We start from the raw sequence: 27,512 nt of genomic DNA on the forward strand, positions 1-27,512 counted from the left end.
CAACCTTCCTGCTGGTGCAATCCTGGACGTTTGGTTTGTCAGGGACGTCATGGATATTCGCCTTTGGGACTCCAGTGTTTGTACAGATCTCCGCGATCGATCTGATTTCGGCGCCATGAAAAGCCGTCTCTGGAGTCGCGTCAATAGTTGTGTTTGCTTGATATGGACATTAGCACTAATTCATCCAACAAGTTTATCGGACGTACTTGAAGAATTGCGGTATTGGCCTTTTTGGCGGCAAAACAATCGGGACAGCCCCCGCATCAACATTTTGAGGTATTTTAGCAGAGCCAGTCGCTCTGAAAGTTTATTACGTGGGGTAGGCCATTGGTAAACAGGAGGGAGAGAAAGGTCAGAGGAAAAAGGTAGACTGTCGACTCTTTTATACTTGCCAGGCCGAATAATGTTATCGTGAAAAGTTAAATCTCAGTAGGTTTGGATTTATTGAATTTTCTGTCATCACAAGGACAAGGATGCAGGTGATTAGGTTATGGCGGTAAGCCAGATGTGTGATTTGCGGTTGAGACTTCTGGCTGAGAGCTTAAATCAGCAGACAGAACTCAGTTGAATCAGCGCAAGGAACTTACTTTACGTCCGCGTAAACTTCTCTTGATCTTGCATCTCTTCAGTGTCATCACGAAGACCTTTTAATCCGATGTCCAAGTTGTGAACCAAATGTATGATATACAGTTTACGCATATAGCTGGTGGCTTCCATTACGGCAGCGAACTTAGACAAGCCTTAGGATCTATGTCCTAAGTTTAGGCAAATTTAGGTTGTTTTATGATAAGTCGTCTAAAATGAGTAGAGTTTAGGGTCTGAGCTTCTCTTGCTAGCTATTGATATCGCCAGAGGGCGACCGATGAAGAAAAAGAGAGTTTCAAGCTCAAGAGAGCCATCGATCGTGAGAGTTCCCATCTCCCTAGGGACTTCGGCATTGGGGGCGAGACTTGTCGAGGACATGCTGTCCTGTTGGGCGCTGGAGCGGATATCAATCGCTCCGTGGAGGGTGAAGAAGGCCAGTATAATGGCGAAAACAAGACCGAGACTCTGGTATCTCATTTTGACGATTGGTATAACGCGTTTCGAATGACTAGATACCTGTTCCAAGGGCGTATCGGGAAGATTGTGCACGATGCAAAGGCAAGTGAACGTTGAAGAGACATAAGATCCGCTTGTGACACGCACAGAGCTCTTAGTAACTTAGTTTGTGGGTTCTAGGTGTTCAAGGGCGTTGTTCATGGCAGTCTGTTACGGGAGGCAATTACAGGGGACTACACTATAGCTTAGTCATTGTTACAGGGGTCATATTCAGGGCTTGTGGCCCACCGTAGCAACTTAGCCCAATCAACATCATTCGCACCGTCGCGTGACCATTTCCTATTTAAGTCTCAGCCTGTTTGACGAAGAAGTTGAAGCAGTTCTTGAGGCGTGTCTTACAGATCGTAATGATAGCGAAAATAGCAAGGAGGGTACCTGACCCTGGGAATGGTGGCTTGACAGACTTGGAGATCTTGCTTATAATGCCAGATATCTCGTCCTAAACTGCCAGGATTCTATTGAGCTATTACTCAACGCAATGGAAAATCTCCAGCAACTCAGTCATCGTCTCATCCATTTTACCATCTCCATCGGTATAGGAATTGACGCCACGCGTCCAGGGAGTGCAGGTAGTAGAGACGGGAGCAGGACATGTGAGTAGAGTCGACCCTTCAAAGGCAAAGCTGTCCTGATACAGGTCACGGCTTGAGGCCAGAGCTGTCGGGGGCGTAGGGCGATCTTAGGCGACAGATCAGACATCAATCGCTCCGAAACGGGCAAAGACAGCAAGGATAGTAGCCGAGATGAGGCTAATGGTAGAGTCCTTCATCTTTAGGATAATGCTGGTAATGAGTGATGCTAGCAAGCGTGAAGAGGGGAGAATGGTGAGCAGACTTACGTCTCAGGTTGTCAAGAGTCTCTCTAATTAATATAATTTTCACGGCCACTTAACTACTTTTTATCAAACCTCCCTCTTCCTATTGATTGCCAAGAGCTCCAGAAGTATCGTAAAGTGAATCTATACGATTCATGTCATCACGAAGCTTGATTCCAGTGCTGAGAAACTTCGAAAAGACAAGCAAAGAAACACCGTTAAACTGAACACCAAGCTTACCCTACCTTACTGAGACGTCCTTGCTTTAACTTTATGCTTAAAGGGTAGTTGTTTTATATCCTTAACATAAGCGTTCATTTTTTAGGCACAAAGGGATTAATAATATAGCATTTTGATATTTCTTAATTGTAGTTCTACATGTGTAGGGTTAGTAGATTTCTAGAATTTTCTATACCATTTTTTGGTACAATTAAATAAAATGTTATGTCTAGGCTAACACATCTCTAATTCTGGCTTTATAAGTGTCTTCTAGCCTTCTCTAGCCCTTTTCTACAGAGTATAAATCCTCCTGCTTATCACTTAAACACAAGTGAGATCAGCAGTTTCCGGGTCAAAAGTGCATCGATCGGTATGTGTAAAGGAAAGCTGGATTTCTCATTAGTTAAATTGCTCATGAGCTTCAAAGATAACCAAATAGTAACTTACGTTGATGAGGCCACCATCTCCCTCAGTGAAGAACTGGTTAGGGGCAGCAATGTACATGCACTCGTAATCAGTGTTGAGGATTCCAAGTCTGAACTCAACAGAGGACTGTCCGTCGATGTTGGCAGGATCAGCAACCGAAAAGGCTTTGTTGTAGCAGGCAGCGGCCTGGAAACGCTCGGGGTCGGGGTTGTTAGCCATCATGGACTCAGTGGTTTGGACAGTGAAGGCTTCGCGGCCAGCGTCAAAGTTGGAAATGTCACCGATGAAAGCGGCGGCAGCTTTGACGGCCTCGTTGACAATAGCGGTAGCTGCTGCGGTACCAGCCGCAGTAAGGATAGCGATCGTGACCGGTTCACGCTTGCTGAGAATATGATCAGTGCCCTTGGCTGTGTCTCGGGTCTGGAGAGTGGTGGTGTGAAGGCCGTTCTCGGCTGGGATGACAGCGCCGTTGACCATGGCAGAGCATCCGGCGACAGCGGCGATGACTTTGGTGAAAGAAGGCATTTTGAAATTTTTAAGCGGTGGATAAATCACGGACTTGGTGAAAATGGGAAAGCTGGAGTAAAGAGCTTGGAAGGAAGAGAATGTTGTAAGGGTTGAAACTGCGCAGCAGATTATGAGGAAGCGAACCGAGTTAATGAGTTGAGTTGAGTTGATTGAAGAACGAATAACACAGGAAACCTCGATATTTTATACTCGTGTCTTCTCATAATGTCTGTATGCTTTTCGACGATATCCACATCTCTTCATCTCCTGTCATGCGGTGTGTCTGTCGGCATGGCCGAGCCATGAGACAAGTGACTAATAACTCCACCTTCTTGAACCGTGTGTTTGATAAGCTTAAACTTTATTTCAGCGATCCTTGCCGACTAGATGTCATCTCTTAATTAAGCGATTTGCCATAAGGCATGTCTCAGCTGCTTGAGCCCAACTCGGCCAGCATCACGGGGTCAACAAGGCTGTCAAGTCTCAAACGTGCTATCAACAAGGATGCCCGAGTCATGAACCTCCCGGGTAAATTATGGACCCTGAGAATCGTCGGCAAAACCCCGTGTTAGACGAGCTGAACCAATCATGTACTCTCAACAGGGCCATGCCCCGTTATTTCCTCGGCATTGAATCCTCCCACGTTGACTTGTCGTAGTTTCCAGGGACCTGAAGACCAGGGTAAGCCGAAACCGAGATCAAACAGGCTGGAATATGTCAGTCAGTTCATCCCAACTAGGCAGTGTAGTATCCCATAGATCTAGAATAATTTTCGTCCTCTCGTAGTCTCAAAAGAGCCAACAGTTTGTATATCTCGCGCACTGGCCACGCCGAGGCCCTGGCCTACTGCCAAGCTCGGTGAGACCAAGTTCCGAAAGCAACTGAGCAAGGCCGGTGTGGTAATGCAGTCATGCTCTTTTATGTCCTCTATTTCTTGAGCTGGCTGATTAATGCAAGGAGCCTAAGGATAAACGGTCTGGTGGACGTGAATAGCTTCAGGAGGCCTGCTCTTAGAGGCATCGTTTTATGTTCGAAACTGTTACGTAAATATTATTAGAAGATGTCAATTGGATACTTATTTCCCCTATTATTTGTCTCAAAATTAGCATCTTCAAGTAAAGGGCGTCGATACATCACGGAGAAATAGGTACTTGAATGTTTGCGAACACATGAGTTTGTGACCAAGACACAGTAGTTTGTTTGCACGGTCGCTTCAAAAAGCTACCTTCGGCTGATATGCAAGTGGTTTTCTTCCACCTTCAAAAGTATAATACCCTATAGCTGCCCAAAGAACAATTAATTACACCCAAGTTAACCTGTACCAGTAGCCTGGATGATTCCCGTTATTGACTGTATCGGCCCGAAGATGATCGCCAGAAACACAGACGTTATCAGGGCCGTTTCAACTTAGGGATTGAGACTACGGATTACATGGAGGCCATTTCACCAATTGTCAATTTTTCAGCTCCAGAGCTAACGACTCATGTTATGATGCCATCCTGCCTATGTTGCGTTGGGTGTAGTATTAATTGTGAATATCGTGCGACTAATAACCATTGCGTTACCCAATACTCGTATACGCAGCGTCTCATGACAACAATATGGGAGCCGAGATTTACAAACTGGAAGTGTGGTGTAGGGTGGCAAAATCTTCCGCAGCCCTTACCTTAGGCACCCTCAAGGGGCAAGAAAATTTAGACCTAAATATAGGGTATTAAAAATAAACTTAGGAAAGATATCCTAACCTTAGTAAAGTTATCTTAAATTTATCCTCAGTTACCTAAGTTATTTTGTTACCTAGGATCGAGGTCCTGAGTATTCTATCCTTCCCTAGAGCGCCTTACAAAGAGAGAACCACGTGGAGAAAAAGCTTAGTCATGGATTACGGGAGATAACAAGGTCATAAAGAAGAAATGGTACAGGTTTATTGTAGTTACTCCGTATATCTTGAGCCAATCAGCTAGAATAAATTACCCTAAGCGCTTATGCTTATGTGCTTTGCTCAGTCATCCCATTTTAGGAGCTGAGACTGTACAACATCGTTATATATCTATATATATCCCTCATCGGCATGTTTCTTCATCTCAATTACACACCGCTATGATGAACTCCGTTCGCCAACCTAGAGCTCAGCTAGACGATATCGTCAAAGTCAAGCAGAGCCGTCCTATATGCAGAGACCTACAGCCCGGCGACGAGTATGATGAACTGAATACTATCGGAATTGAAAGTCTCAGAGATGATTGTGGATACTGTCGTATTCTCGAGTCGGCCATGAATAGTATTGTTGATGAACCAACAACTCAGCTTTTTGTGCACAGCAAAGAAGGCGAGCCCATTAGCGTTGAGTACTTCTATGAGAAGGACCTAGACCCCGAGGATACCTATGCGAGCAAGGCCGGGTTCATCATCTATTCTCACGACAAGGTAAACAATTTATCTCATCTTCACTAGTATCTAGGCTCATGATAACCCGGATATTAGTCTCAGCTTATCCCTGGCCTTGGAATCCTTGGCGCATATCCCGAATCTACCGAACTCGGTGCATCTGTAAATTTCATCAATGTACAGATGTTAGAATGCAGCACCAAACACGAGTCATGCAAAAAACAGCTCGAGTCACCGCTTCCAACACGTGTCGTTGGTGTTGGCTCTTCTGACACAGACATCAGGCTTGTCGAATTAAAGGATGTCCCGGCACAATACGTGACATTGAGCCATTGCTGGGGCGGTAAGCAACCACTCAGGACAGTTACAGCCAACATCGACGCCATGAAAAAGTCAATTGATGTAGACTCTCAACCGATTGTCTTCCAGCAAGCTGTTCAGATTGTTCGGGCGCTGAACATCGAGTATATATGGATTGACTCGCTCTGCATCATTCAAGACAGCAAGTCGGACTGGGAACTCGATTCTTTTCAAAATGTGCGATTACTACGAAAACTCCTTCTTGACTATCTCAACAGCCACGTCACCAAATTCCACCGTCCCATTTCTCGGCCCACGAGACAAGCGGTGGTGCCCGACTAAGCTCAACCTGACGAATGGTTCAAGTAGCGAAGACATTTATGCGCAGCGCATACCGAAGGAGCCAGAAGAAGAAGGAATGATTTTCACGCGGGCTTGGACATGGCAAGAGGCTGCCATGTCATCGCGCACTATTTATTTCACGCCGTCAGAACTCATTTGGGAGTGTTCGGAGCATGTTGCGCCGCAAAGATATATACCCGATCTTGAGACATCTGAAAGGCTGGGCTTTTCTAAGCTCTTGTCTATTCTGAGATTCAGCTTGAATTTGGATATGGGTCGCGATATCGACAGTCCAGTGAGAAGCGGTAGTGACAGTATCCCGAGCAGCGACAGTCCCATTGGCATACCTCCGACAGGCTTTGATTCTGCAATGTCGTCAAATTCTTTGGCGCCCTCGCGACCTGATAGCCCCAGCTCCATCTCTTCCGAGGCCAACATGATGAATTTTGTTTGGGATATGTGGGATGATTTGGTGACATACTACTCACGTCGTCATCTCACCTTCGTCACTGATAAATTGCCGGCACTGAGTGGCGTCGCTTCTCGTGTCCTTAAAATCACAAAGTCCCGTTATCTTGCGGGCATGTGGGAGGATAACCTTGGTATCGAGCTATGTTGGTCCAGGGCATATAGAGAGTACCAGGACTTGCCGACCATTTCCGCCGAGTATGTGGCACCCTCATGGTCATGGGCCTCGATACCCGGAGTAGTGAAAAGTCGCGTCGAGAGAACGATCAGTATCTTTGAACCCAGCTTCACAATCATTGAAGCCAACTCTAATGTCTCAGGGCTCAACCCATTCGGCAGGGTCACTGCTGGCCATCTTCTCATGAGAGGACAGATCGCTGAGGCGGTGTTAACCTGCGATGACCCTCAAACAAGCGTCTTTTATAAGATATCTGGGCCTACAGAAAAATGGGAGTTTTCTCCCGACAGCATCCTGGTCTTGGATGACAACCATTTGTTAAGGGCTAAGCAGGATGCGAAGGCTTCCAAGTTTACGGCCAAGGTTTATTGCCTGTACATTGGCTCGACTTACTCTAATCGAGGCGACGAGAGTGACAGGGAACATTTCATGTTAGTATTGAGTCAGTCTGGTAACGCCGGTGGCGATAAGTCGTTTTGTCGCATTGGTCTGGCCTATTCCAAGAGTAACTTGTTATTCAAAGGAGCTCCTGTACTAGATGTCTTATTGGTGTGAACAGGATGCGACTCATTTGATATAGATTAGTCTTCTCTCATTTTATGACTATGATACAATTCTAAATCCAGTCGCGCCGTAAACAGTCCGCTTTGCGGTGTGCTAACATTCTCGAAACATATCAGCAAAGTGAGTATGTGCACCCAACATTTTCATGGAAGGGCTTTTTCTGATGGGACACCTGATGCCGTGTTACCACAACTTTGGGGGCTGCCTAAAACCGAACTTTGCCAGATGGGTATCGTGGCCTGATACAAGCAATCTAGACCGGACTGTGCCCCTCAAGCCCAATTGCCAGACCAATGAATGGAACTGTCTAAGGGTGAAAGTGAGGACCAACTGCATGAGCTGACGTAACTGAGTGCCCACTTAGATATCTTTGGGGTCGCAATTCTTGGCGCCTGCAAGTCTGTTCACATCTTTCATAAATTCTCTTCGCGGGTCATCAACCATCAGCTCGATACCAACGCTCCCCTTCATACACAGCAACAAATCACAAACGAAACGAGGATGAGTTTAATTAATAGCGTTCTCGCCGTCCTACCAAATGTCCCATTCCTTCCTCCGGGACCTCCAGCGAACGAGGATGCAAAGAAACAGAAGAGTCCACTGGACCGCTTCTTGGGCACACCATCGAAAGAAAAGAAGCACGCCACACCAACAGCTTCTGAGAACCGCGATCGATCATGATGACTACTTGTCCTTTTGCAAGACTGGTGGCACAGCTTGTCATTCTGAGACTTTGGGCTGATAGGTGCGAGGCTTTCCTTGTTGATCACATGTACCCAATGCTAATACAGGTGACGGACTAACAGGCTAAACTATGACATGGATATCCAAAGGGCTTGCCAAACGACAGGATAGCCGTCGGTCGTACACGGCCGGCGCTTAAGCACAAGTCCTGGAAACAAATTCAGACATGGCAGTAGTATTTCAGTCACGTTCCAGGATTACAAAGACATGAGATAGACATAGCATAATGCAAGGAACTTTTGGGTGATTGCCCATTTCCTGATCGGTCAAAAGAATAATATTGTAAGAGGAGGCCTGATTCCTCCAGCTACACGGCCACAATGAGGTATTTGTTGGTCCAGTTTGAAACAGGTCGCGGCCTAGATCAAGGCAACCTCGTAAAGAGCTGCGAAACTCTATTTGGCGTGGTCATTTCCATGGACCAACAGGATGGTAGGAAAAAAGTTTTCGCAAGCAATGGACGCAGCCTGTAAGGCCTGTGCAGCCGCTGTGAATGTCGTCTGACGGTTTCCCGACCTGAAGTATTGTTTCAAGGTCCGGCCCATCTCCTACACAGCCATCTCAGACGTCCCCCTAACCCACCAGAAGAATCGTGCATCCTTTTGTGCTGTCAATGGCTTTGATATTACCATGAGAGATAGGAAACAATTTAGACTTCACCCGGGCGATAAGGGCGTCTACCGTCCTTCTCAGCGCCGATGACAGGAGTACTACATCCATTCTGACATGGGATATGGGATGTCTTCATTACATAATCAAGCTAAATCTCCTCTGGGCTACTCCGCGTGTCTGACAAATCGCGTTGCAACCTGTGCCTTCTCTAGAACTACTGGCTTAGTTGGATAGTCCTTGGATATCTTCCTCAGTCCTCCAAAAAGACATGAAGCAGTGATTTCTACCCCAGAAGCATCTTTGTCACTGTAATTTATCCACTTCTCAGCTATATCCTCACAATCCGCGAGGGGAATACCGTCTTTGACCGTGAAAACTTCAAAGCTATCCTCAGTACGCCTCATAAGCGCCCCAAGCTCAGAAGACCTCTCGCAGAGACTCTGCAGGTACTTTCTGCCACGTTGTTGGGCCTTGGAATCATCTGTCTCAGCGGGCTTGAAGAAGTTTTCGATATGGGCGACGCAAAAGGCTTGATCGTTTGATGGGTCTTGAAGAAGGTTTATACACTTGAGTGTAGCGTTTCTCCATTCTCGTATCTCCTCTCCATGCGGCCCTGTATAACAGACTGTTAGGCATCGGTTCCTTGTCCAGACTTTGTATAGAAACGTACCTCCAAGACCTTTGGCTTCAATGGCTTCCACTAATTCCTCATTTGCTTGACCGAGAAGAGTCTGAAGCTTTTCATATTTGTCTCCCAATCCATGGTCCTTAATTGCGTCAGAAAAGAACCATTGCTGAAGACAATGGAAAAGCTGTCCATGTATGGCATCCTGTCGAAGGTCTAGGGAACGATCTTTGATCCCTTCGAAGAACACCCTACTCTCATCTACTAAAGACTCCCAGTATCTCGGAGTTTTCGTGTAAAGTTTGGAGACAACCTTTTGGGTCAGGGTGCGAATCTCAGAGAATTTCTGCTGTATTTTGCTGTCCAGGATCGGCTCCGTGCCAGCGGAGATTATGAGTTTACGCAGCTGATCAGTCCTAAGCTCAGCTTCGTCTAGTTGAGACTTGACGACCGTTAGCTCTTCCTCTGCATTTTGCAACTTCAGAGTCAACCGCTGAAGCTCGTCGTACAGTTCCGATGACGTTGCTACCCGCTGCTCCAGGGGCTTAGATGAGAGTGATTTGGTGGGTGCATCAGGCGAATGAGGCGACTGAATGATGATTACTCCATTAGCGACAAAGTCTTCCAAGACCTTTCGAAACATGTGCTCTAAGTTGCTGTGTCCGGCTTGCAAATGTCTTTGGACCTCGGCGTTCTGCCGTTCGAACAATTTGAAAGTATCATGCCAGTTTGTGGTTAAATGGCGAATGGCTTGGTAGGTCTGCGACTGTTCCCAGTCCATCTCATCAGCTGAACGGGCAAAGTATGATGTCTTATTTTGCGTAGCTCGATGCTGGTCGCTAGACGAATGAGAGCTATAACGGTGTTTCCGAGTCTCTCCGAAAAGATTGCCACAAACCATAATGTCAGATTTGAGCTGAGTGTGTAGAAGACGAGAATGATGAAAGGGTAGTACGACAATAAGGGAATTTCTAGGTTGGCGGCTGTCACTTACCTGGCTGATCTTTGGGGCTTCAAAAATAGCAGCTTTAAATCCTCGACTCATAAAATACACTTTGGTAAAGACGACCAACCAACATTCATGGAAGGATTGATGGTGTGGCCAAAGAGTGTCAGGTTTGGCCGGCACATGGCCGCTTGTCGGCGTTGAGCGCTTAACCAGGCGAAGCTGAAAATGTTGTCAAGGCATAATCTCAAACAATTCTCCAAAAAGCCGCCAAAAAGCCCATGGCCTCTTTTAATTCGGCCATTGTGGCTTTTCTCAACATATAATCATTGGCCTAAGTCAGTATGAGAACTGGCCAACATCATCGGGCTTGACGGCACACAGCCACCCACCCTGTTTGGGAGCGTTCAATGGTGTGACATTACGTTGTTTCCTCAATATCTTTCAAAAGTATAATCTGGAGGCCTACGCGATGATGCTATCTCATTCGCAGAGTTTTTCCCTTAAATAGATGATAAATCATTCCATAGCGACTTCACAGTGAGGGAACTCATTTATTGCCTTTTCAGACTAAAGCTTTTATCCATCAACATGACATTCCGCTTCACCAACTCAACCAGACCTTCTGTTAACAATGGCTCTTCTGTTGAGGAAGTAACTAGGAGTCTGGGCACTTCTGCCATCAACTCGAAGGACAGAATCATCATTGCCCTTGACTTTGGTACGACATATTCTGGTGTTGCATATTGTTTCGCTAGCTCTTCTGATGTAAAGCCAGTCGTCGACTGGTTAGGTACGTAAGGCTCTTACTACCCTTCAGCTCTTCGGCTAATAACGGCAAAAAGGTCTCGAGGGTCGCACACAGCCAAAAGTTCCAACTGCCATCGCCTATGACCCAGATGACAGCTCAGAGTTCAAATGGGGAGGACAGCTTTCCTGGCGAGATGACCATGTACAGGGTGTCAAGCTCCTGCTGGACCCTAAGCAGACAAGACCATCATACCTCCCTTCGGCTAACGTCAAGAGTGAGATGAAAAGGCTCCCCAAGAGTGCTGTTGATGTTGCAGCCGACTTTATTGGAGCTATGTATAGTCACGCTCTGGAGAAAATTGGGTCCAGAGTGCCTCGAGACTATCTCGATCTCTGTCAAAAGACATTCGTTTTAAGTGTCCCGGCTGTTTGGTCAGAGAAGGCCAAGGAGAGTACTATACAAGTTAGTGTCGTGAACTGGCAAGACATTACACGGCCACTAATGCACTACAGGCTGCGAAGAAAGCAGGAGTCTATCCTGTGATTCTCATCAAGGAACCCGAAGCAGCAGCTCTCTACACGTTCAAAACACAAGAGCGAGCGATGAGTGTTAGTAGTCTCCACAAGAATTAACTATTTCTGACAATTGCCCAAATAGGTCGGTGATTGCTTTGTCGTTTGCGATGCCGGAGGCGGCACCGTAGATCTAATCTCCTATGAAGTTGTTGCAACTGAACCAACGCTAGATCTTGCTGAAGTGGTTCCAGGCACGGGTACGTAACATCAACTTTGCGAGACTCCTTTGCTAATCGCTATAGGTAACATGTCGGGATCATTGGGTCTTAACAAGCGTTTTGCTGAAGCCGTCAAGGACCTTATTGGAGAGGAGGAATGGCTATGTCTCAAACATACAACTGCTTGGGCAAAGGCCGAACGTCAGTTCGACCAAGAGGTCAAGACAGCCTTCGCAGGGGATTTAGACGAGGAGTATATTGTCAACTTTCCAGGTGCCCATCTGCCAGACAATGAAGATGAGGGTTTGCGACGAGACACCTGGTTCATGCCTGGGTATGCCACCGTCTTTATAAACCACTGTCCATAACTAACAGAATATGTTCAAAGGGAGGCGGTCCAAGAGATATTTGAACCCTTGATTGGCGATATCATTCGCTTGGTCAGGGAGCAGGTTCAAAGTGCTTTGCTTGAGCGCTCGAACAAACCTGTTAAGGTAAGGCGTTTGACTACGCCTAAGTACATATGCTAATTGTTTCCTGTAGGGCATCTTTTTGGTAGGCGGATTCGGTTCGAGTCAGTACCTTAAAATCCGTTTAGAAGAGTCAAATCCAGGTATACAGGTAAGAAGCTGACAGGAGGAAATTTTTAAAAATACTGACCTGGCTTGGTCATTCAACCAGATGATGCGTGGGCCGCTATTGTTAAGTGAGTCATCTTCGTTACAATGGGAAACTTCTCTAATATAGGTTTAGAGGTGCAGCACTAAGCCGACTATCGCACACCAACGTAATATCAACAAAGTCGATGCGCCACTACGGCGTCAAGTCATGGTGTATCTATGAGCCTATGACCGACAAGGGACGGCCAACTGAAATTTCAATCATAAGCGGCGAGCTTATGACCGAAAGAGTAGGTTTCAGCGACAGGGCTCTGGATCTGCCTACTAACAGAATATAGATGGATTGGTATATACGTAAGGGAGAGAACTTGAGGCGCGATCGCGACGAACGGTACACTTACGTGAGGCATATTCCGAGATCATATACGGATAACGATCTTCAGTTCGAAGACGAGCTATGGATCTCAGAGACTGGACCAACTCACCCTACCCAAGAAATCAAGGTCACTTGTGTTCTGGAAAGTGATTTGAGTTCGGTGAATAAGTCGCGATTCAAAAAGGTTCGAGGGATCGATGGCAAGAAATGGTGGGAGGTTTGCTATGATCTTGTCATTTCTACTAGAGAGGCTGCTATGAAGTTCTGGTTGGAGTTTGATGGGAAGGAGGCTGGAGCAGTCCTGGCGAGGTATGATTAGCGAGTCTGCCTTGATTATTTAGATTTGCTTTTCAATTGTGTACCCACCATATCAACGTTCTAAATGGTGAATTCCTCTCCAATGCTCGCCCACGTCTCCTACTATGAAGCACATGGCAGTCTCTATCCAAGCCACCAAACTGCCATTCGATTGATGTGCAACCTTAGTCGAAAGGAGATCCTGCCTAATTTACATTATGCTCCATATGGACATTCACATGACCCCATCCCTCTTCGCCTTGAAGCATGTTCTTGATATCGGTGACGACCTCGTTCCAGCCCGTCTCGTCCGAGCGATAGTCCACTCCGATATAAATTGTAGCGGGGTTTGCTTCGAGCTCTGGAAGCACTCCATATCGGTGAAGAGCAATGGAGCTCATGCGATGTCTGGTTGCTTGAACAGACTCAAGGCACTTATAGACTTTGGGACGGACAGAGTCCCAGGTTGCACTAAGATGCGGATCGTTGTTGAAAGTATAGTAAATCGTCTGAGTAAGTTCCGGAGCGATTATTTCAGCGTGAATATCGCCTTCACAGATCGATGTTTCTTTTGTCAGCTCGTTCAAGCTCGTGACAATCTCTCGCAAGGCTGCCTCCCAGATAGGTGTTTTTTTAGAAGACCAGGGAGTGACGATGAGGAGTGTTGTTATTCCATCTCGCACCTCGAAGCGAATTCGATCATCCCTGTCTTTAAGCGATGGTAGGATATTATGCCTTTTGACGACTTCATGCGCGAGTTCGAGAATATCTCGGGAGATCTCTAGCATGGGGCCAGGTAGACTAGTAACTGACGTCTCTAGAGGATCTGCACGAAGTTCTGGCCAAGCGACTCGTTTCCAACCGGTAATGACACGCGGTTCAGTGCTGGCTGAGGTAGAATCCGTGGACGTCATGGTGAAAATTTGGGAAGGAATTGTTTGTGAGAGATGATCGACCGCAGTGATGATGTTTGAAAAGCAAGGAGGAAAACGCAGCGTCGCGGGCATTTTATACTCATGGTGCAGCATCAAGGTTTGGCAAACTTGTGATACTTCGGGAGCTTGATGTTTAAGTAGCGCTGCTTGCACGGCGTTGAGTCACACCTTGGAAAAATGAGTAACGCGGCAATACAGAGTTTGGTGGAAGGAGAGTTTAGAAGAAGTCTAAAGTCGTGAAAGGATCAAAGAGCACATTTCGCCACCAAGATAGAACCTACTCAATCCAAAGGGAGCAAGGGCTTTCTGATTTTGGGCTGAAGAACTAAGATTAGCTCCGTTACAGCATATCAAGTTGTATCAAACTCATCTCAGTCACTCTTCCCTTGGGTAAGGACCTTGGGTCGCCCTGCGTCCATCGCAGCCAAAACCCTCTCATCAATCTTCGCACCGCCGCGACCCTGAAGCTTTTAGATCTCGAGCTTAATACTTCAGAAGCGTCCCTGGGTACAGCTGTTGAGCCCATTCTATTTCTCTATCTCCTACACGGTGAGCGTAATCCCGTAGTGCATCGAGTTTAGTCACCTTGATGATCATCGCTGGATCGTGGGGTAGACGATCTCCCCCACACAGACTATAACAAGAAACGGAGAATCGTGGGGTATCTTCCGTTCGGGTCTTTTTGCTCGCATTCTTGTCTTAGTCTGTTTCAGATCGATGTATCCGCGTATAGCAAACTATAAACCTTTCGTAGCAAGGCTTAATTAAGCATTCGGATAGCTAATGTTACTTCCGTATGACCAATTTGGGACTTTGCATGGATATCATCTTTGCCGAGCTGCCGAGTTCGGCATCTGAAGTGGTCGCTCCGGATTCTATTTTTCCACCTCCCTCTAGCTTCGTATAGAGTAGTAAAGCTTCGACCCTTGCCGCGTTGAAAGAAACTTAAGCATAGGATGGTGCTCCCAGTAATTGAATGCTTGGTCCTCATGCGAACTTTGTTTGGTCGGCTACGGATACAACATGCGCTTCTCAATCATCCCCGGTTCGGTATTGCTTGCAGCACCTATCCAGGCAGCAAAGCTACTGATTTGTTCTGATAGCACCACCGCAAACTATGCCACCGGAAATGCCCTACAAGGGTAAGTAACTCCATCCCCAGCATAGCAATAGCCCTTACTCATTCATCATAATAGATGGGGTTTTTACATCCAAGACTACACAACCCTGACTATCTCGAACCTTGCCAAAAATGGTCGCTCGACCAGATCCTTCATCAACGAGGGTCTGTGGAGCGACCTGCTATCAAAGACAGCTTCTGGAGATTTCGTGGTTATTGAGATGGGCCACAACGACGACGGAGATCCCACTACATCAGACCGCGCTACCCTCCCAGGAACCGGCGAAGAAACTGTCACCGTCACTACGACCACAGGTAGCAAAGAAGTCGTGCACACATTCGGCTGGTATCTTCGCAAGATGATCGCCGACGTCAAGGCCAAGGGGGCAACACCTGTTATCTCAGGTATGGTGAACCGCAACTACTGGACTGGCAACACGCTGCAGTCTAAATGGCCCTTTGCAGACTACGCTGAAGCTGTGGCTAAGGCTGCTGGAGTTGAGTACATCAACCATACTAAGTACTCTGTGGCGTTATTCCAGGCGATGGGACCTACGAAGGCCAAGACTTATTATCCTAACGATAATACGCATACTAACTGGGATGGTGCGAATTTGAATACACAGACGTTTGTTCAGGCTGTTAAGTACAAGTGTGGAGGGACTAGTGTACTGAAGAAGTATCTGAATGCTGCTGGGAACGCTATCAAGAGCCCCGCTCAGCAGTCATGCTAGTGTCTTTGAAGGAGGCAATGCTCAGAGTGGGATGTCACTTGTGGGCTTTGACTGAGTCTTGCCCTCTTTATCTGGCTCTCGTGGAGTCATCCGGCACGTATGTGATAGCGAACTGTCAGGCAATATGAGTTGTATCTACATTGCAAGCTGCGTGGTGTATCTGCAGTCAAGACCTGTGGTTCTGAGTTTATGTTTACTGCCATACTGAACCTACTCAGGGGTAGAAAAGTCCATTGATTGGCATCGTCTACAGCTGGTTCCTCACCCTTCTCCTCTTGACTCCACCAGACCCTTCTGTTTCTGTGGCATCTTCAAGCTCCCCAGACTTTTCCATCCTCCTGTTGTCACTCCAGTAGTAAAATATCATCCCAGCGACAAGTACAATACTAGCCGCGTAAAGACACAAGATCTTCAGAAAACCGTTTTTATAGTATGGCGCGTCACTTTTCACAAAGATGTTCTGTCCAGCAAGTCCTCCCACGTTAGATCCCGCGACGGCCAGCGCAAGTCCAATGCATCGGACCTGCGGATCTTCAGTGTTGATGCTAAACCACGCATCGTTAAGACTCTGAGACACTGCTACTCCTGAGCCCAAGAGTGTAAGGATAGCGTACTTCATCCAGACGTCGGAACTGCCAACAACAGCGAATTGAACACCTGAGAAAACGAGCGAGTACACGCCGCAAAGTAGGCAAAGAGGTCCTCGAGACAAAGTCTTGTCGCTGACCCACGATACCAATATTGCCAAGATGCATACCCCAAAGTTACTTACGGCTGCTAGGAAGCTCGCAGTAGATGCCCCGAAGCCGAGGTTCTTGATAATCGTGGGCGTGTAGAAGACTAACCCTCCTTTGGGCGTGATAGAAATGGCGTTGATGCCGAAATGACCCCACATTGGAAAGCTGGTGAAGAGGATGCGCAGAGCAGTCCTGGGGCTGATACCAGAGAGCTTTACCTCCTTGCGTGGATCGTCCAGGATAACGCGCTTGGCCAGAATGTCCCTCTCTTCGACAGTGAACAAGTCAAACCACTTGATGCCCGCCAGCGGAAGCGTGTTGGTTGTCGAACGAGGCATGATCAAGATAAAAACAAAGCCAACGGCCAGTGTGAAGAGACCGTCAATTATAAAAAGCCACTGCCATTTCTTCAAACCGCTTGTCTCTAGAATTCTGAAGATCAACCCCGCAAGCAGTCCACTCACACCCGCAGAGCAGTAATTCCCAACATACACCAACGTCGCCCGCATCGCCATCTCCCTCCTCGTGTAAAAAGACGCCAGAATCGTCAGCGCAGCAGCTAGATATCCAGCTTCCCACATTCCTAGTAGAAATCGCGTAGCGTAGAACCCTGATTTGTTGTGGACAGCTGCTTGCGCCGTTGCGATTGTTCCCCACGCCAGGATCTGGATAATTAGCCAAAGCGCAGGTCCGATTCTGGATAGGACCATGTTGAAAGGTATTTCGAAGATCACGACGGCTGCGAGCATGAGCTGGTTTCCGGTGTTGACGTTGTCGTTGTTTATGCCGAGATCGTCGGTGAAGCTTGTTGTCATGGCGTAGCCTACATTTCCTCTGTCGAGCTGGAGGGCGAAAAGGCCGAGCATGAGCATTGGTAAGATGGTGAAGTCAATTCTGGCCATAAGTGTTAGGAGTGGCACATGGTATTGAGGGAGGATTGACGCACTTTCTTCTCAGCTTGACTTCATCCTTCTCAATCCAGTCACAGATAGGTAGTTGAGTTTGTGACTCCTCTACACCAGCTTTTGCAATGGAGTTGTCAACTGGGAGCTCATTTTGGGATGCTATGGCAGCCATGGTCAGAGGCAGAAAGATAATTAATCTGGGTGTAAGCTATACAGGTTTGGGGAGCTTGGTGATTTATATAACCCAATGCATTAGGGTAAGGCTGAGTGCATGTGGCTAGCTGAATGCCCCGCTCCACTGACGTGTTGAAGATCCATTGACTTGCTTCGAAATTGAGATGGCTGCTGAAGATCTGCACAATTACAGTAATAAATGCACTGAATTGGGTTCAGTACGTTATCTGATCGCCGGCTTGCGGCCCGGGCTAACTACTGTAAGCCATTTGATCCATCTTCGGTATAGCTGCTTTGGGCAATTAATCCTCGGGGAGCAAGAAAACACCGGGCCTGGACATAGGGTGTCAAAATAAACTTAGGGAAGACCCTTCTAAGCTTAGGCTAGATTTACCTAAATGCTTTTAGTGCTTAGGGTCAAGGTCCTATGTTTTCTTTCCTCCCCTAGCCAACCACCAACTCCAGACACATTGAAGCATGGCGATCTGGTGGGCCGCTGACCATGGATCGCCACTTTAGAGACCAAGATTAATGTTGGCGCATCAGCTTTTGCCCTGCAGACAATTGACCCTCAGTTTTCTACGAAACAGTTCTGCTCATGGCGGACCACGTGACATCCAGAACTTCCCCGCTCCTCTCTTTCCATGTCGCAACATCTGCTGTCAACCTAGCCACGAGAACAAATGGCACTTCAGGTCCCTACGATCGCAGAAATACGCGCATCCACTGAAGTACTCAGTCCCCCTGATTGATGCGTCAGCTACTGTTGTGAAAGTTGGCGAAAACTTCGCAGTCAAGTTCGGCCATACCGTCTCCTCCGAAGAAGCTAAGAAGTTGGGGCCTTCCAATTCATCTCATCCACCACCAAGGTTCCTGTACCGGAATTCTACGTGACTTTGGTGGAGCCGGAGACCGGGATCAACTTCATAGTTATGGAGTACATCGACGCCATGAGCATGGCCGATCTCTGGCCGTCGCTCCCAGCGCCTGATAAGCTAGAAATCACCAACCAACTTCATGCTGCTTTACAGGACTTGCGCAGTCTTGAGCCGCCCTCTTCTCTGGGCCCTCTCAACCGGCGGCCCCTCAAGGAAGGAGTCTTCTTGACCCCAGATCAGAACCCAGCCAGGGCAGGTCCTTTCAAAACATAGGAGGACCTTAATGAAGGTATACTCAAACGGCTAGCGGAGCAAGAACCCCAGGCACATCTCACACTCATACGGACACTCATCACTGAGACATTGCGAGACCATAAGGTTAAATTCACTCATGGGGATCTGCAACCAAATACATCGTTGTCAAAAAGACTGAACTGAACGATTCTCATTATGAGGTCAAAATTATAGACTGGGAGATTTCAGGTTGGTATCCGGATTACTGGGAATTTTGCAACGCTACTATCGCTGGTCGGTTTCGACCGGAATGGCTAGATCTGGTGCAGCATATCATACAGGTATACGTACCAGAGTACCTAATGCTCCAGACGATCCGCAGCCTTCTGTTCTGTTGAACATCAATTACCAGTACCGCAGCTCGCTTTGGTATCCTTAGAGGAGAACAGAGAAACGGCATAATTTTATAAGATAGTAGCGGATGTCTTGTTGAGACTACCAAAGATCTAGAAAAGATTAAGAGCCAGGATCTCGAAAGCTAAGCTTACTAGATAAAGCCACGTAAAGATCTCAGGCGTAGACTTCAAGCATCATTAAATAAAGAACAAATTCCTTACTATTTCGTTATTGTGATTCTCTCGTTACCCAACTCAGTCATCCGCCCATATCTACCCCACACTACAACAACCAATATTCATGCAGGCAGGCGTATGTCAAGGTTCTAACTGGACCACGTATACAATTCGCAAGATTACATTTCAACACAGCCTGATTATGCAGTCACATTACACAGCCACTAGTCTGCGTTGGAGCCCGACATGGTCAGCATCCAACCATTCTATAAGGGAGGCTCGTTTGCCACTTCAGCAAAATCCAGACGTCTCTTGGTATTACCCGTGATTACCCTCTCGTACCAAAATGGCCGAAGCCTTGGGCATCGCCGGCAGCGCTTTCGGAACGGTCTCCCTGGGAATCCAGCTGTTCACTCACATATCCAACTATCTCAATAGCGTCGAGGGCCGGGATGAAGATCTTGAGCGCGCAAAGAATTATGCGCTGGACTTTCATTCATCCTTAATCGCGCTCGAGACATTGGCTTCTACTACCGGTATTAGCGATGCCGACCTCGAAAGAGTGATCAACCAAGGCCAAGCCAATTGTGCGAGCGCTATCAACAATTTGTCAAAGATGGTTGCACAACTAAAAGGCCAGGATCCTATACCCAACAGTCGCGCTTCAAAAGCCAGGGCTCTCTATGTCAAACTCAAGTATCCATTCAAAAAGCAAAACTTGGACAACTTGGAGAACCAATTATTTAATACAGTCAGCGCTCTAAAGTTCGCCTTGACAATTTTGCAAGTGTAAGAGAAACACTACCAGCCGTCCGATAGATGCTAATTCCGACGATTAGAAAGAGTACCTATATTACTCAAATGTCCGTCCAAAGTATGGAACGGGCTCTTTTCAATCGACTCACTCGTTTTCCAGACCCTGACGGAGCAAATTGCAACAATGCGGTTCCCCATACGGATCAAAATGTCACCGAAACGAGTTCCGAGAGCACCATATGCTTGCGAGAACCGACGTCCAAGACGCCCGTGCCGGGAATTAGAGAAACAAGATACCAGAACGGGGCAATGTGGACGATTAATTCCTTCTGCGTCTGCCGAAAGAACTTTAAACGGCGCGAGCGGCGACAATGGGGTCCTTTTATTGTCGAAAATGAAATGAGCTTCACAGACTATCATTCACGTTGATGCCCGCTTTCAACGCAGCAACCCCTTGAACAACAAGCAAAGCGGACATTGAAATTTCCTATCCCTTTTACTGGAAGTCACTGGAAAACCTCTAGCAAATTCTCGCTATTCTTTACAGCAGGGACTGGTGGTATGGGTTTCGGGCAAAATATTGCCTGGGTTAAACTGGTCGACACAGATCAGTCCCCTTCCTTCAAGATTGTACAAGTTGCGATGGATCAGTCACATTGCCTTAGCAGCGAGGATTATAACGCACTCTTATTATCATGTTACAGACGACTGAAGTGGTGTTTTACTAACAGGAGGGCTTCAATTACCGACGTAGACCAATATGGTCAATCAATCGTCGACGTAATAACAAGCATTACCGTTGTATGTTTCTTGTAAGCTTTTAACTAGACCAAGACTGACTTATCTCTACTAGAGTAACATTTCAGCGGAATACTCTTTGACTGGTGGCGCTCTGCCAGTCTTTTGTATGTTGGCCCCTTTCATCGATCCAGCCATACATCTAGGATCAAAAACAAGGTAGGTCTTTAGCAAATAAATATACGCATCCATTGTGTAGAATTACTTTTAGAGAATTGAGATTACTAATTGAATAATTTGTGTAGGTCACCACTCCTAGCACAACTTTGCCAAAATTTAATAACACCAAATCCCACCGTGCCTGGCGAATTAATTAGCTCTCTCCTATCTAGGTGTGATGACTCTGCAGGCCAAGATTGCAAGTCACCATTTGTCTACTGTAGCCTCAAGGAACAGTTTGACTTAGTTAAACGCTTTCCACAGATATCCAATTGTGAGATTCACTTGGCTAACATTGATTCTTGGGTATTTTCTAACCTTGATAGATCTAGAATATGGTCAACTCAGTAGGCTGGTCCTCATGGAAGATCAGAACAGGGTTACAGCCCTCCTGAACGAATATCCAGCATCTATCAATGAGATGAATCATCTTGGTCAGACGCCTGTACACATTGCGGTTCAGACTCAGAATGCGACCATCTTGAGCGTACTTGTCAATCATGCAGATGCCAAGGTGTTAAACACTAAAGATAATAACGGTCATTACGCAATCGATCACGCGATCGACGCATTATGTCATGCTCTGAAGTCTGGAAAACAATCGACACCGACAGTATGTAACGGTTGCGAAGTCCTCAACGTCCTACTCCGCTCTGAATCGGCGATTTTTACAGATTCTGTCCAAATGGCCATGCAACAACCGGAGAATCACGAGATCCCTATCTGCATAGAGGGCCAAAAGAATATCATCCGCAGTCTAGCCTCCCGAAGGACGAAGCTGAAAACAATAGGACAGTGCGAGCTCACGCCAGCAGAAAGACAACAGTTGAAATTCTGCCAAGCCGGTATATTAGATCAAAATGCGGCTCAGACCCAACGGTTCCTGGAGGCAAAGAAATTTCAAGTTCCGATGCATTTGAAAGTATACGACAACCGTGAGAGTCCAGAAGATTCTCAATCAATCTACCTATTCATCTCCCATGGCGATGTTGCTGAATTTGCCCTTCAAAGTGGCTTCCTTATGCCAACGACGTTATTTTATGACGTATTTCGCTTGCTAGCGGAACGGCTGGACTTTATGACTTTTGCCCCTCGAAATCAAAACTCCTTGTTGTTATCATATATCTGTTGGCTGGTTGACCACGGGGGGAATCTTCACTCCACTGTCCCGACTCTATGGGGCCATACAACAGCAGCGCACTACTTCATGGCCTACCTCGGCACGTGCAAAAGCCCATTTGAACATAGACTTAGGGCCTCTCTCTCTCCCCAAGTCTCAAGTATCATTTTTGAGGAAGATAATACTGACGACTGCCGATGCCGATGCTCCCCAAAAGGATGCACACCTTTGACCAAATTCCTAGCAATGGTAAATTGGGAAGAGTATTGGCTTCCTACCTTTGAGCTTTCACGTACCATCCATATTGTCCTTAGACACCTTGAATATCTGTGCGATATACTAGACCACGTTGGCTACGACCTAACCAAAGAACATTGGATTGATGGAGCGACTATGCGTCACTTTACGTTTTTTATTCTTGAACTTCGCCATACTTGTTGCTGCTTACGTACCGGCGGTGGTGCTGAGGCCTCTGGCCCATTGTCTACAGTAGATCGCCGCGAGATTGAAGAGGAAGACAGCTCGCTGCTAGAGCGATTTGAACAGCTCGTTATGGAGTTTGAAATGGAGCGTGGTAATTATGCTGATCTGTTATCTTTTGCACGAGAATATTGGGCTCCTAGGATGGAGGCTGTTCATCAAGAAATCGAGTCAAATGTTTTGACGGAGACTCAGCGAGAGGCAGCGGAGGCAGCTGGAGTTGTATGGGAGTGTTATGGCCCACGGCTTCCACTTTGTAGCGATGACGTAAAGATAGATACAGAGAAGGAAGAGGATGTAAGTGATTTGGAGAAAGTTCTAAGGGAGCTGGATGAAATTGCTACAGATCCAGCAAGGCCAAGTGTTGTATAGAAAAGGCCAGTAGTTAATAGCAATCTCATTATTATAGAATTGGTTTTAGATGACAGGAAGCAAAGGATCGACTCAAGGATAAGGCAAATAGGGTTTAAGAACAGAATTCCGCACTATTTCGACGTTGTGATATCAGCCCAACAACACTGGATCTCTGAACGCGACCAGTCCGACCTCAGCAACGCAAGCTGCAACACAAAGCGAAGAGGTTCAGCCCGAGGCTTAAGCTAAAAACCCAGAACAGCTCAATTTAGATAATGATGGCTCGGGATTGTGGGAGAAAAAGGCCACTTAGCAAGTAAGTCTTTTCATCTACTTTGCAACTTATTGATGTTGCCATGATTGCGAGACGGTTATCAAATTGACCAGTAATTCTCATGCCGAATGAGAAACACATCACGAAACCCTCCCGTCATTTCTCTTGGGACGAGGAACATATCTTCATAAGCCTGTTTTTAATTAAGAAGGTCACTGCGTGCAGGTAGTTGGCATACCAGTCAGCTTTGGAGGGCGCCTAGCGCAAGCCCCTAGCAATTCTCAAAGAGGAAAGTTGCCAATGAAAAGTAGCCACCCCACCAATCGACGGTTGGTAGGTATCTCCGCTCACGTCGTGGAGACCTACCTATTTTGACGAGACCATCTTCTCGAGACTGATAGAGAACAACGCGGGGTATACCAATTGGTAAAGGAGTGATAACAAGAGGAAGCATATAATAGACAACAAGAATCAAGAGTCTCATCATAAACATTCATCTCATATCACTCATTCATCCAAGTGTCTCATACAAATCACATCATATCACAATGGCTCCCCAAGAACTCACAGGCATCCTAGTGGCCCTCATAACCCCCTTCAAACCCGACGGCACAGTCGATCTCCCCGCCCTCGACGCCCACATCCAGCGTCAGATCTCCGCCGGCGTGCACGGCCTAGTCCCCGGCGGCAGCACCGGTGAATTCACTGCCCTCACCCTGCAAGAGCGCAAAGATGTTCTCGACCAATGCGTCAAGTCAGCCGCTGGCCGAGTCCCCGTCATCGCTGGCATTGGCGACCTCACCACCTCTGGTGTTGTAGAGCTCGCTAAGCACGCTGCTGAAGTTGGAGCCGCTGCTACTATGATTGTGCCGCCGTTCTACGATGCCCCTAATCTGAAGCAGTTGAGGGAGATGTTTGGGGAGATTTATAAGGAGAGTGGTTTGCCGATCATGTACTACAACATTCCCAGTGCGAGCGGTGTAAGCTTATCACCCGCGGAAATCGCTGGTCTTTCAGATGTTGGCGTCAAGTATCTCAAGGATACTTCTGGAAATGCACCCGCTCTTACAGATCTCCTCTTCCACCATCACAACGACATCACCGCCCTCAACGGCTGGGATACACTGACCTTCTACGGTCTCTGCGCTGGTGCCAAGGGCTCAGTCTGGGGAACCACCAATGTCATTCCCGAGCTTTCAGTGCAACTTTGGAACGCCATCGCTGTTGATGGTGATCTGAAGAAGGGACGTGAGCTCTGGTCCAAGATCTTTCCCGTCTGCAAGTTTCTGGAGGCGCATCACTATGCTGCTGGTATCAAGACTGGTATGGAGTTGCAGGGTTGGAAGACGGGGGGTCTGCGAAAGCCTTTTGCTCTTTTGGAGGATGATGAGAGGGCAGAGCTTGCGCAGCTTCTGAAGGATGCTGGTGTCAAGTTGGCTTGAATGGACGTGACTTTGCATTATGGAGTTTAATGATTAAAATATTAAAATAGACAAAATCGCTTTATGAGAGTTTAATAGAACATGTCGTTGCAAGTGTGAGAACCAAATCAAGTGCCAATGCCATATCTATGCTAGGCTCTCCTGCACGAGGCTCTGCCAACTCGTAGTCCAATCCCCAGACTGCTTCCTCCTCTCCCAAATCAACGGCACAACAACCCCCGCCGGCCTATTCGTAAAATAAACGCCCTTATCATCCGTAACCCCCAAGCACTTCAACGCTCGCTCCTGCAAATCAGGACTAACAGCTTCACAAGCCGCCACAAAAGCAGGCCATGCCAGACTGGTCGCAAAATCCTGATCATCGATCAGTTCACTCAGACACGGCTCAAGATACTCGAGCGTTTTACGGACAAGGTCTTGCAGGATCATGGCGTTCATGTCGTAGACTCTTCGGTAGAAGTAGATCACCAACGCTTGGTGGATTGCGAGTGTCATGGAGCGGACTTGGGGATGGCGGACGAGATCTTCGTCGCCCGTTGGTATTTTGACGGGTTCGGTGTGATCGAGGGTTGAGGGCCATGCCCAGATTCTGTTTTCGAGGGTTTTGGTGTGTTTGGAGAGAGCTTCTGATATTGAAGGATTGCAGCGTGCGACAGTCTCAAGACGATTTTTCTCGTTGGACAATGAGACCGTTTGTGACAAGAGCGTCATGAGAGATTCTGGTATCCCATAAATAACCGGATAAAGAGTTTGGGTCCACCGTCCTTGAACTTCAAGATGGATGTCATTGTATCCAAGCTCATCAGTTTTCTCCTGGGCTGGATCAAGACCCATGTTCAAGCCCTCTTCTGTAATGCGGAATGTTCGGAATTGCTCTCGACCTTGGATCTCTGAAGAGCTTTCGGGAAGGGGTTCACTCCAGAGGGATATACTCTCTGCGATGACGCGGAGGTGGGTGTACATGTGGTGCAGAAGACGTGACTTGAAGGGATTTTGGGCTTGGTTTGCTAGACCACGAAGACGGATGAGGCGCTCTGCATCAAGAAGGAAGATACGGAATGCACGAGCTCCGTTGTGTAACTGACTCTGTTAATGCTTGGTCATTACATCGGAAATGAGGAACTTACCGAAGTCATCGCCATTGCAAGGATAGCCATCAAAAGCTCCTTATAACTCGCCTGTCTCGGTCCAAACATCTCATGCTGCAGCGCCTGCCTAAGATGATTCTGCGCTCTCTCATGATTCTTCAACCCAATCTCCTTCCAATCCGCCGCCAAAGAATTCGGCGCCTTTGACATGTGCAGTTGCAGGGCACTATGAGCAAGCAGAGTATAGAATATCGAAGAGCGGGTATGAGAAGCTTCATTCCATAGTGATAGCTCAGCAAATGTCTCAAGGGCACAAGGTAGAAAGATGATTTCCCAAGGAGACTTGCGTTTTGCCTGCATGGTTGAGCGTTGGCCGGCGATATGTTGTCTGTAGTGGCGGAGTAAGGGCTCTGCTTCTTCGGGGAGCCCGGAGGGGCTTGTGATGTTTCTCGGATATGGGACTACTTCGTTCATTGGAGGGTGAAGGCTTGGGTCGATGGTGTCTTCTTGCGCAGTGGTGTCGTTGCCCATGACTTGGGATATGAAGCCTGGACTGAAGAGGGCTAATCCTTCAGCACCCATTGGATCATCGACGAAGAAGTTTGCTATAGAATCATGCATGTTCATTTGGTCACCTGCTGTCATCTCTTCAGAGTTGATGCCGAAACTTGGGTCCAACGAGTGCGTGAAAATGTCGAGGTCGTCTTCGGGTAACTGATCCGGCCAATGTGTTCGTTGAATCTCCTCAATGAAACCATCAGTCTCAGCATACATGCTCGTCGATGTATTATCAGTGTTAGTATCCGGCGAGCACTCAGTCGTATCCAACGTCAACTCCTTCTCTTCGACAGACTGAAAGACTCCAAAAGGACCTCTCATCAACGCATCTCCAACATCACTCTTTTCACACGCAGAGTCAATATCCGCCAACAACGCCAAAGCCGTTCGTTTTCCCAAACTCCCCTTCAACTCATCACTCATCAACCGTCTCTCACTCTCTACATTCATCAGTCATCAGCCCCCAAGTCGGACCGGAGAACTTACCGGAGAATAGTGGATACCGATACTCCGAGCCCCGATGACTCTGCTGCAGCTCCGGCCTGACAGCATCATCCCTGATCCAAAACAGCCGTGCTCCATAACCTCCACACGCAAGCCCCAGCCGTTCACAGGTTCCACATTCGGGCTGAGCCTCGTCGCATTTTGCGTGGCGCGAACGACATGTTCGACAGCCTGTGAAAGTCCGTGTTCGCTCGACTTTTTTGGGCATCTTAGATAGGAAAGTGGAGAGAGATGAAGGGAAATTGGATTGATTTGGTTTTGGGTTGATTGCTTCTTCTCGTGAGGGAGACTGATCCCGGGGGAGGTTATGATATTGTGCTGTTAGTGAGATGGCGAAATGGGAATGTTTCCGCGGGGTGGGGTAGCCGCTTATCGGAGCGGCCGTGGCGAGGGACATTAGGAGGTTAGCTTCAGCCAGTCAAGGCTAAGTTCTGTCCGCTAGATTAAGCTCTTAGCTACAAGTCTTAACTGTAAATAATATATCTAGCTTATAACTTAGATATTATACTAAATAACTAACTAATTACTATAGCTAAAGGCTAAAAAGAGAAAAACCTAGATTATAACTCTTTAGCTACCCTTAAAGGTATATAAAATACTCTAATCTATTAGCTAAGAAAGATTAACTTAATACTATAAATACCTCTAATCTTGAAGATAATAACTTTTATAATAATAA

The 27,512-nt window shown here is 47.1% G+C and overlaps 12 protein-coding genes across 12 annotated transcripts; 6 read left to right on the top strand and 6 right to left on the bottom strand.

Annotated features, from left to right (window-relative positions):
• Window positions 1-795: 795 nt before the first annotated feature.
• On the bottom strand, window positions 796-1,062 carry FSUBG_9696 (uncharacterized protein; the record flags this gene model as incomplete). The annotated part of the gene is made up of 1 exon (XM_036688236.1): window positions 796-1,062. One exon carries the CDS (start codon window positions 1,060-1,062, stop codon window positions 796-798), a length of 267 nt encoding a protein of 88 aa, XP_036534829.1.
• A 1,393-nt stretch (window positions 1,063-2,455) lies between these two features.
• FSUBG_9697 (uncharacterized protein) lies at window positions 2,456-3,085 on the bottom strand (the record flags this gene model as incomplete). The annotated part of the gene is made up of 2 exons (XM_036688237.1): window positions 2,456-2,521; window positions 2,582-3,085. The coding sequence occupies 2 exons, from the start codon at window positions 3,083-3,085 to the stop codon at window positions 2,456-2,458; spliced, it is 570 nt and encodes a 189-aa protein (XP_036534830.1).
• Window positions 3,086-5,167: 2,082 nt separating this feature from the next.
• On the top strand, window positions 5,168-7,988 carry FSUBG_9698 (het-domain protein; the record flags this gene model as incomplete). The annotated part of the gene is made up of 5 exons (XM_036688238.1): window positions 5,168-5,494; window positions 5,552-6,085; window positions 6,144-7,174; window positions 7,370-7,431; window positions 7,672-7,988. The coding sequence occupies 5 exons, from the start codon at window positions 5,168-5,170 to the stop codon at window positions 7,986-7,988; spliced, it is 2,271 nt and encodes a 756-aa protein (XP_036534831.1).
• Window positions 7,989-8,827: 839 nt separating this feature from the next.
• FSUBG_9699 (uncharacterized protein) lies at window positions 8,828-10,189 on the bottom strand (the record flags this gene model as incomplete). Its single annotated transcript, XM_036688239.1, has 2 exons — window positions 8,828-9,276; window positions 9,334-10,189. The coding sequence occupies 2 exons, from the start codon at window positions 10,187-10,189 to the stop codon at window positions 8,828-8,830; spliced, it is 1,305 nt and encodes a 434-aa protein (XP_036534832.1).
• Window positions 10,190-10,825: 636 nt separating this feature from the next.
• Window positions 10,826-13,033, top strand: FSUBG_9700 (Hsp70 family heat shock protein; the record flags this gene model as incomplete). The annotated part of the gene is made up of 10 exons (XM_036688242.1): window positions 10,826-11,027; window positions 11,080-11,447; window positions 11,498-11,593; window positions 11,643-11,757; window positions 11,803-12,052; window positions 12,107-12,212; window positions 12,262-12,331; window positions 12,400-12,424; window positions 12,472-12,628; window positions 12,677-13,033. 10 exons carry the CDS (start codon window positions 10,826-10,828, stop codon window positions 13,031-13,033), a joined length of 1,746 nt encoding a protein of 581 aa, XP_036534833.1.
• A 184-nt stretch (window positions 13,034-13,217) lies between these two features.
• On the bottom strand, window positions 13,218-13,925 carry FSUBG_9701 (uncharacterized protein; the record flags this gene model as incomplete). Its single annotated transcript, XM_036688243.1, has 1 exon — window positions 13,218-13,925. The coding sequence occupies one exon, from the start codon at window positions 13,923-13,925 to the stop codon at window positions 13,218-13,220; it is 708 nt and encodes a 235-aa protein (XP_036534834.1).
• A 1,044-nt stretch (window positions 13,926-14,969) lies between these two features.
• Window positions 14,970-15,800, top strand: FSUBG_9702 (rhamnogalacturonan acetylesterase; the record flags this gene model as incomplete). The annotated part of the gene is made up of 2 exons (XM_036688244.1): window positions 14,970-15,088; window positions 15,143-15,800. The coding sequence occupies 2 exons, from the start codon at window positions 14,970-14,972 to the stop codon at window positions 15,798-15,800; spliced, it is 777 nt and encodes a 258-aa protein (XP_036534835.1).
• Window positions 15,801-16,047: 247 nt separating this feature from the next.
• Window positions 16,048-17,614, bottom strand: FSUBG_9703 (nicotinamide mononucleotide permease; the record flags this gene model as incomplete). Its single annotated transcript, XM_036688245.1, has 2 exons — window positions 16,048-17,431; window positions 17,484-17,614. The coding sequence occupies 2 exons, from the start codon at window positions 17,612-17,614 to the stop codon at window positions 16,048-16,050; spliced, it is 1,515 nt and encodes a 504-aa protein (XP_036534836.1).
• A 2,032-nt stretch (window positions 17,615-19,646) lies between these two features.
• FSUBG_9704 (uncharacterized protein) lies at window positions 19,647-20,093 on the top strand (the record flags this gene model as incomplete). The annotated part of the gene is made up of 1 exon (XM_036688246.1): window positions 19,647-20,093. The coding sequence occupies one exon, from the start codon at window positions 19,647-19,649 to the stop codon at window positions 20,091-20,093; it is 447 nt and encodes a 148-aa protein (XP_036534837.1).
• Window positions 20,094-21,374: 1,281 nt separating this feature from the next.
• On the top strand, window positions 21,375-22,985 carry FSUBG_9705 (uncharacterized protein; the record flags this gene model as incomplete). The annotated part of the gene is made up of 1 exon (XM_036688247.1): window positions 21,375-22,985. The coding sequence occupies one exon, from the start codon at window positions 21,375-21,377 to the stop codon at window positions 22,983-22,985; it is 1,611 nt and encodes a 536-aa protein (XP_036534838.1).
• Window positions 22,986-23,789: 804 nt separating this feature from the next.
• Window positions 23,790-24,683, top strand: FSUBG_9706 (dihydrodipicolinate synthase; the record flags this gene model as incomplete). Its single annotated transcript, XM_036688248.1, has 1 exon — window positions 23,790-24,683. One exon carries the CDS (start codon window positions 23,790-23,792, stop codon window positions 24,681-24,683), a length of 894 nt encoding a protein of 297 aa, XP_036534839.1.
• Window positions 24,684-24,809: 126 nt separating this feature from the next.
• On the bottom strand, window positions 24,810-27,041 carry FSUBG_9707 (ARG81-like transcription factor; the record flags this gene model as incomplete). Its single annotated transcript, XM_036688249.1, has 3 exons — window positions 24,810-25,769; window positions 25,811-26,769; window positions 26,816-27,041. The coding sequence occupies 3 exons, from the start codon at window positions 27,039-27,041 to the stop codon at window positions 24,810-24,812; spliced, it is 2,145 nt and encodes a 714-aa protein (XP_036534840.1).
• Between the last annotated feature and the right edge of the window lie 471 nt (window positions 27,042-27,512).

This window comes from Fusarium subglutinans, assembly GCF_013396075.1.
Source record: "Fusarium subglutinans strain NRRL 66333 chromosome Unknown NRRL66333_c0000153, whole genome shotgun sequence".
NCBI lineage: Eukaryota > Fungi > Ascomycota > Sordariomycetes > Hypocreales > Nectriaceae > Fusarium > Fusarium subglutinans.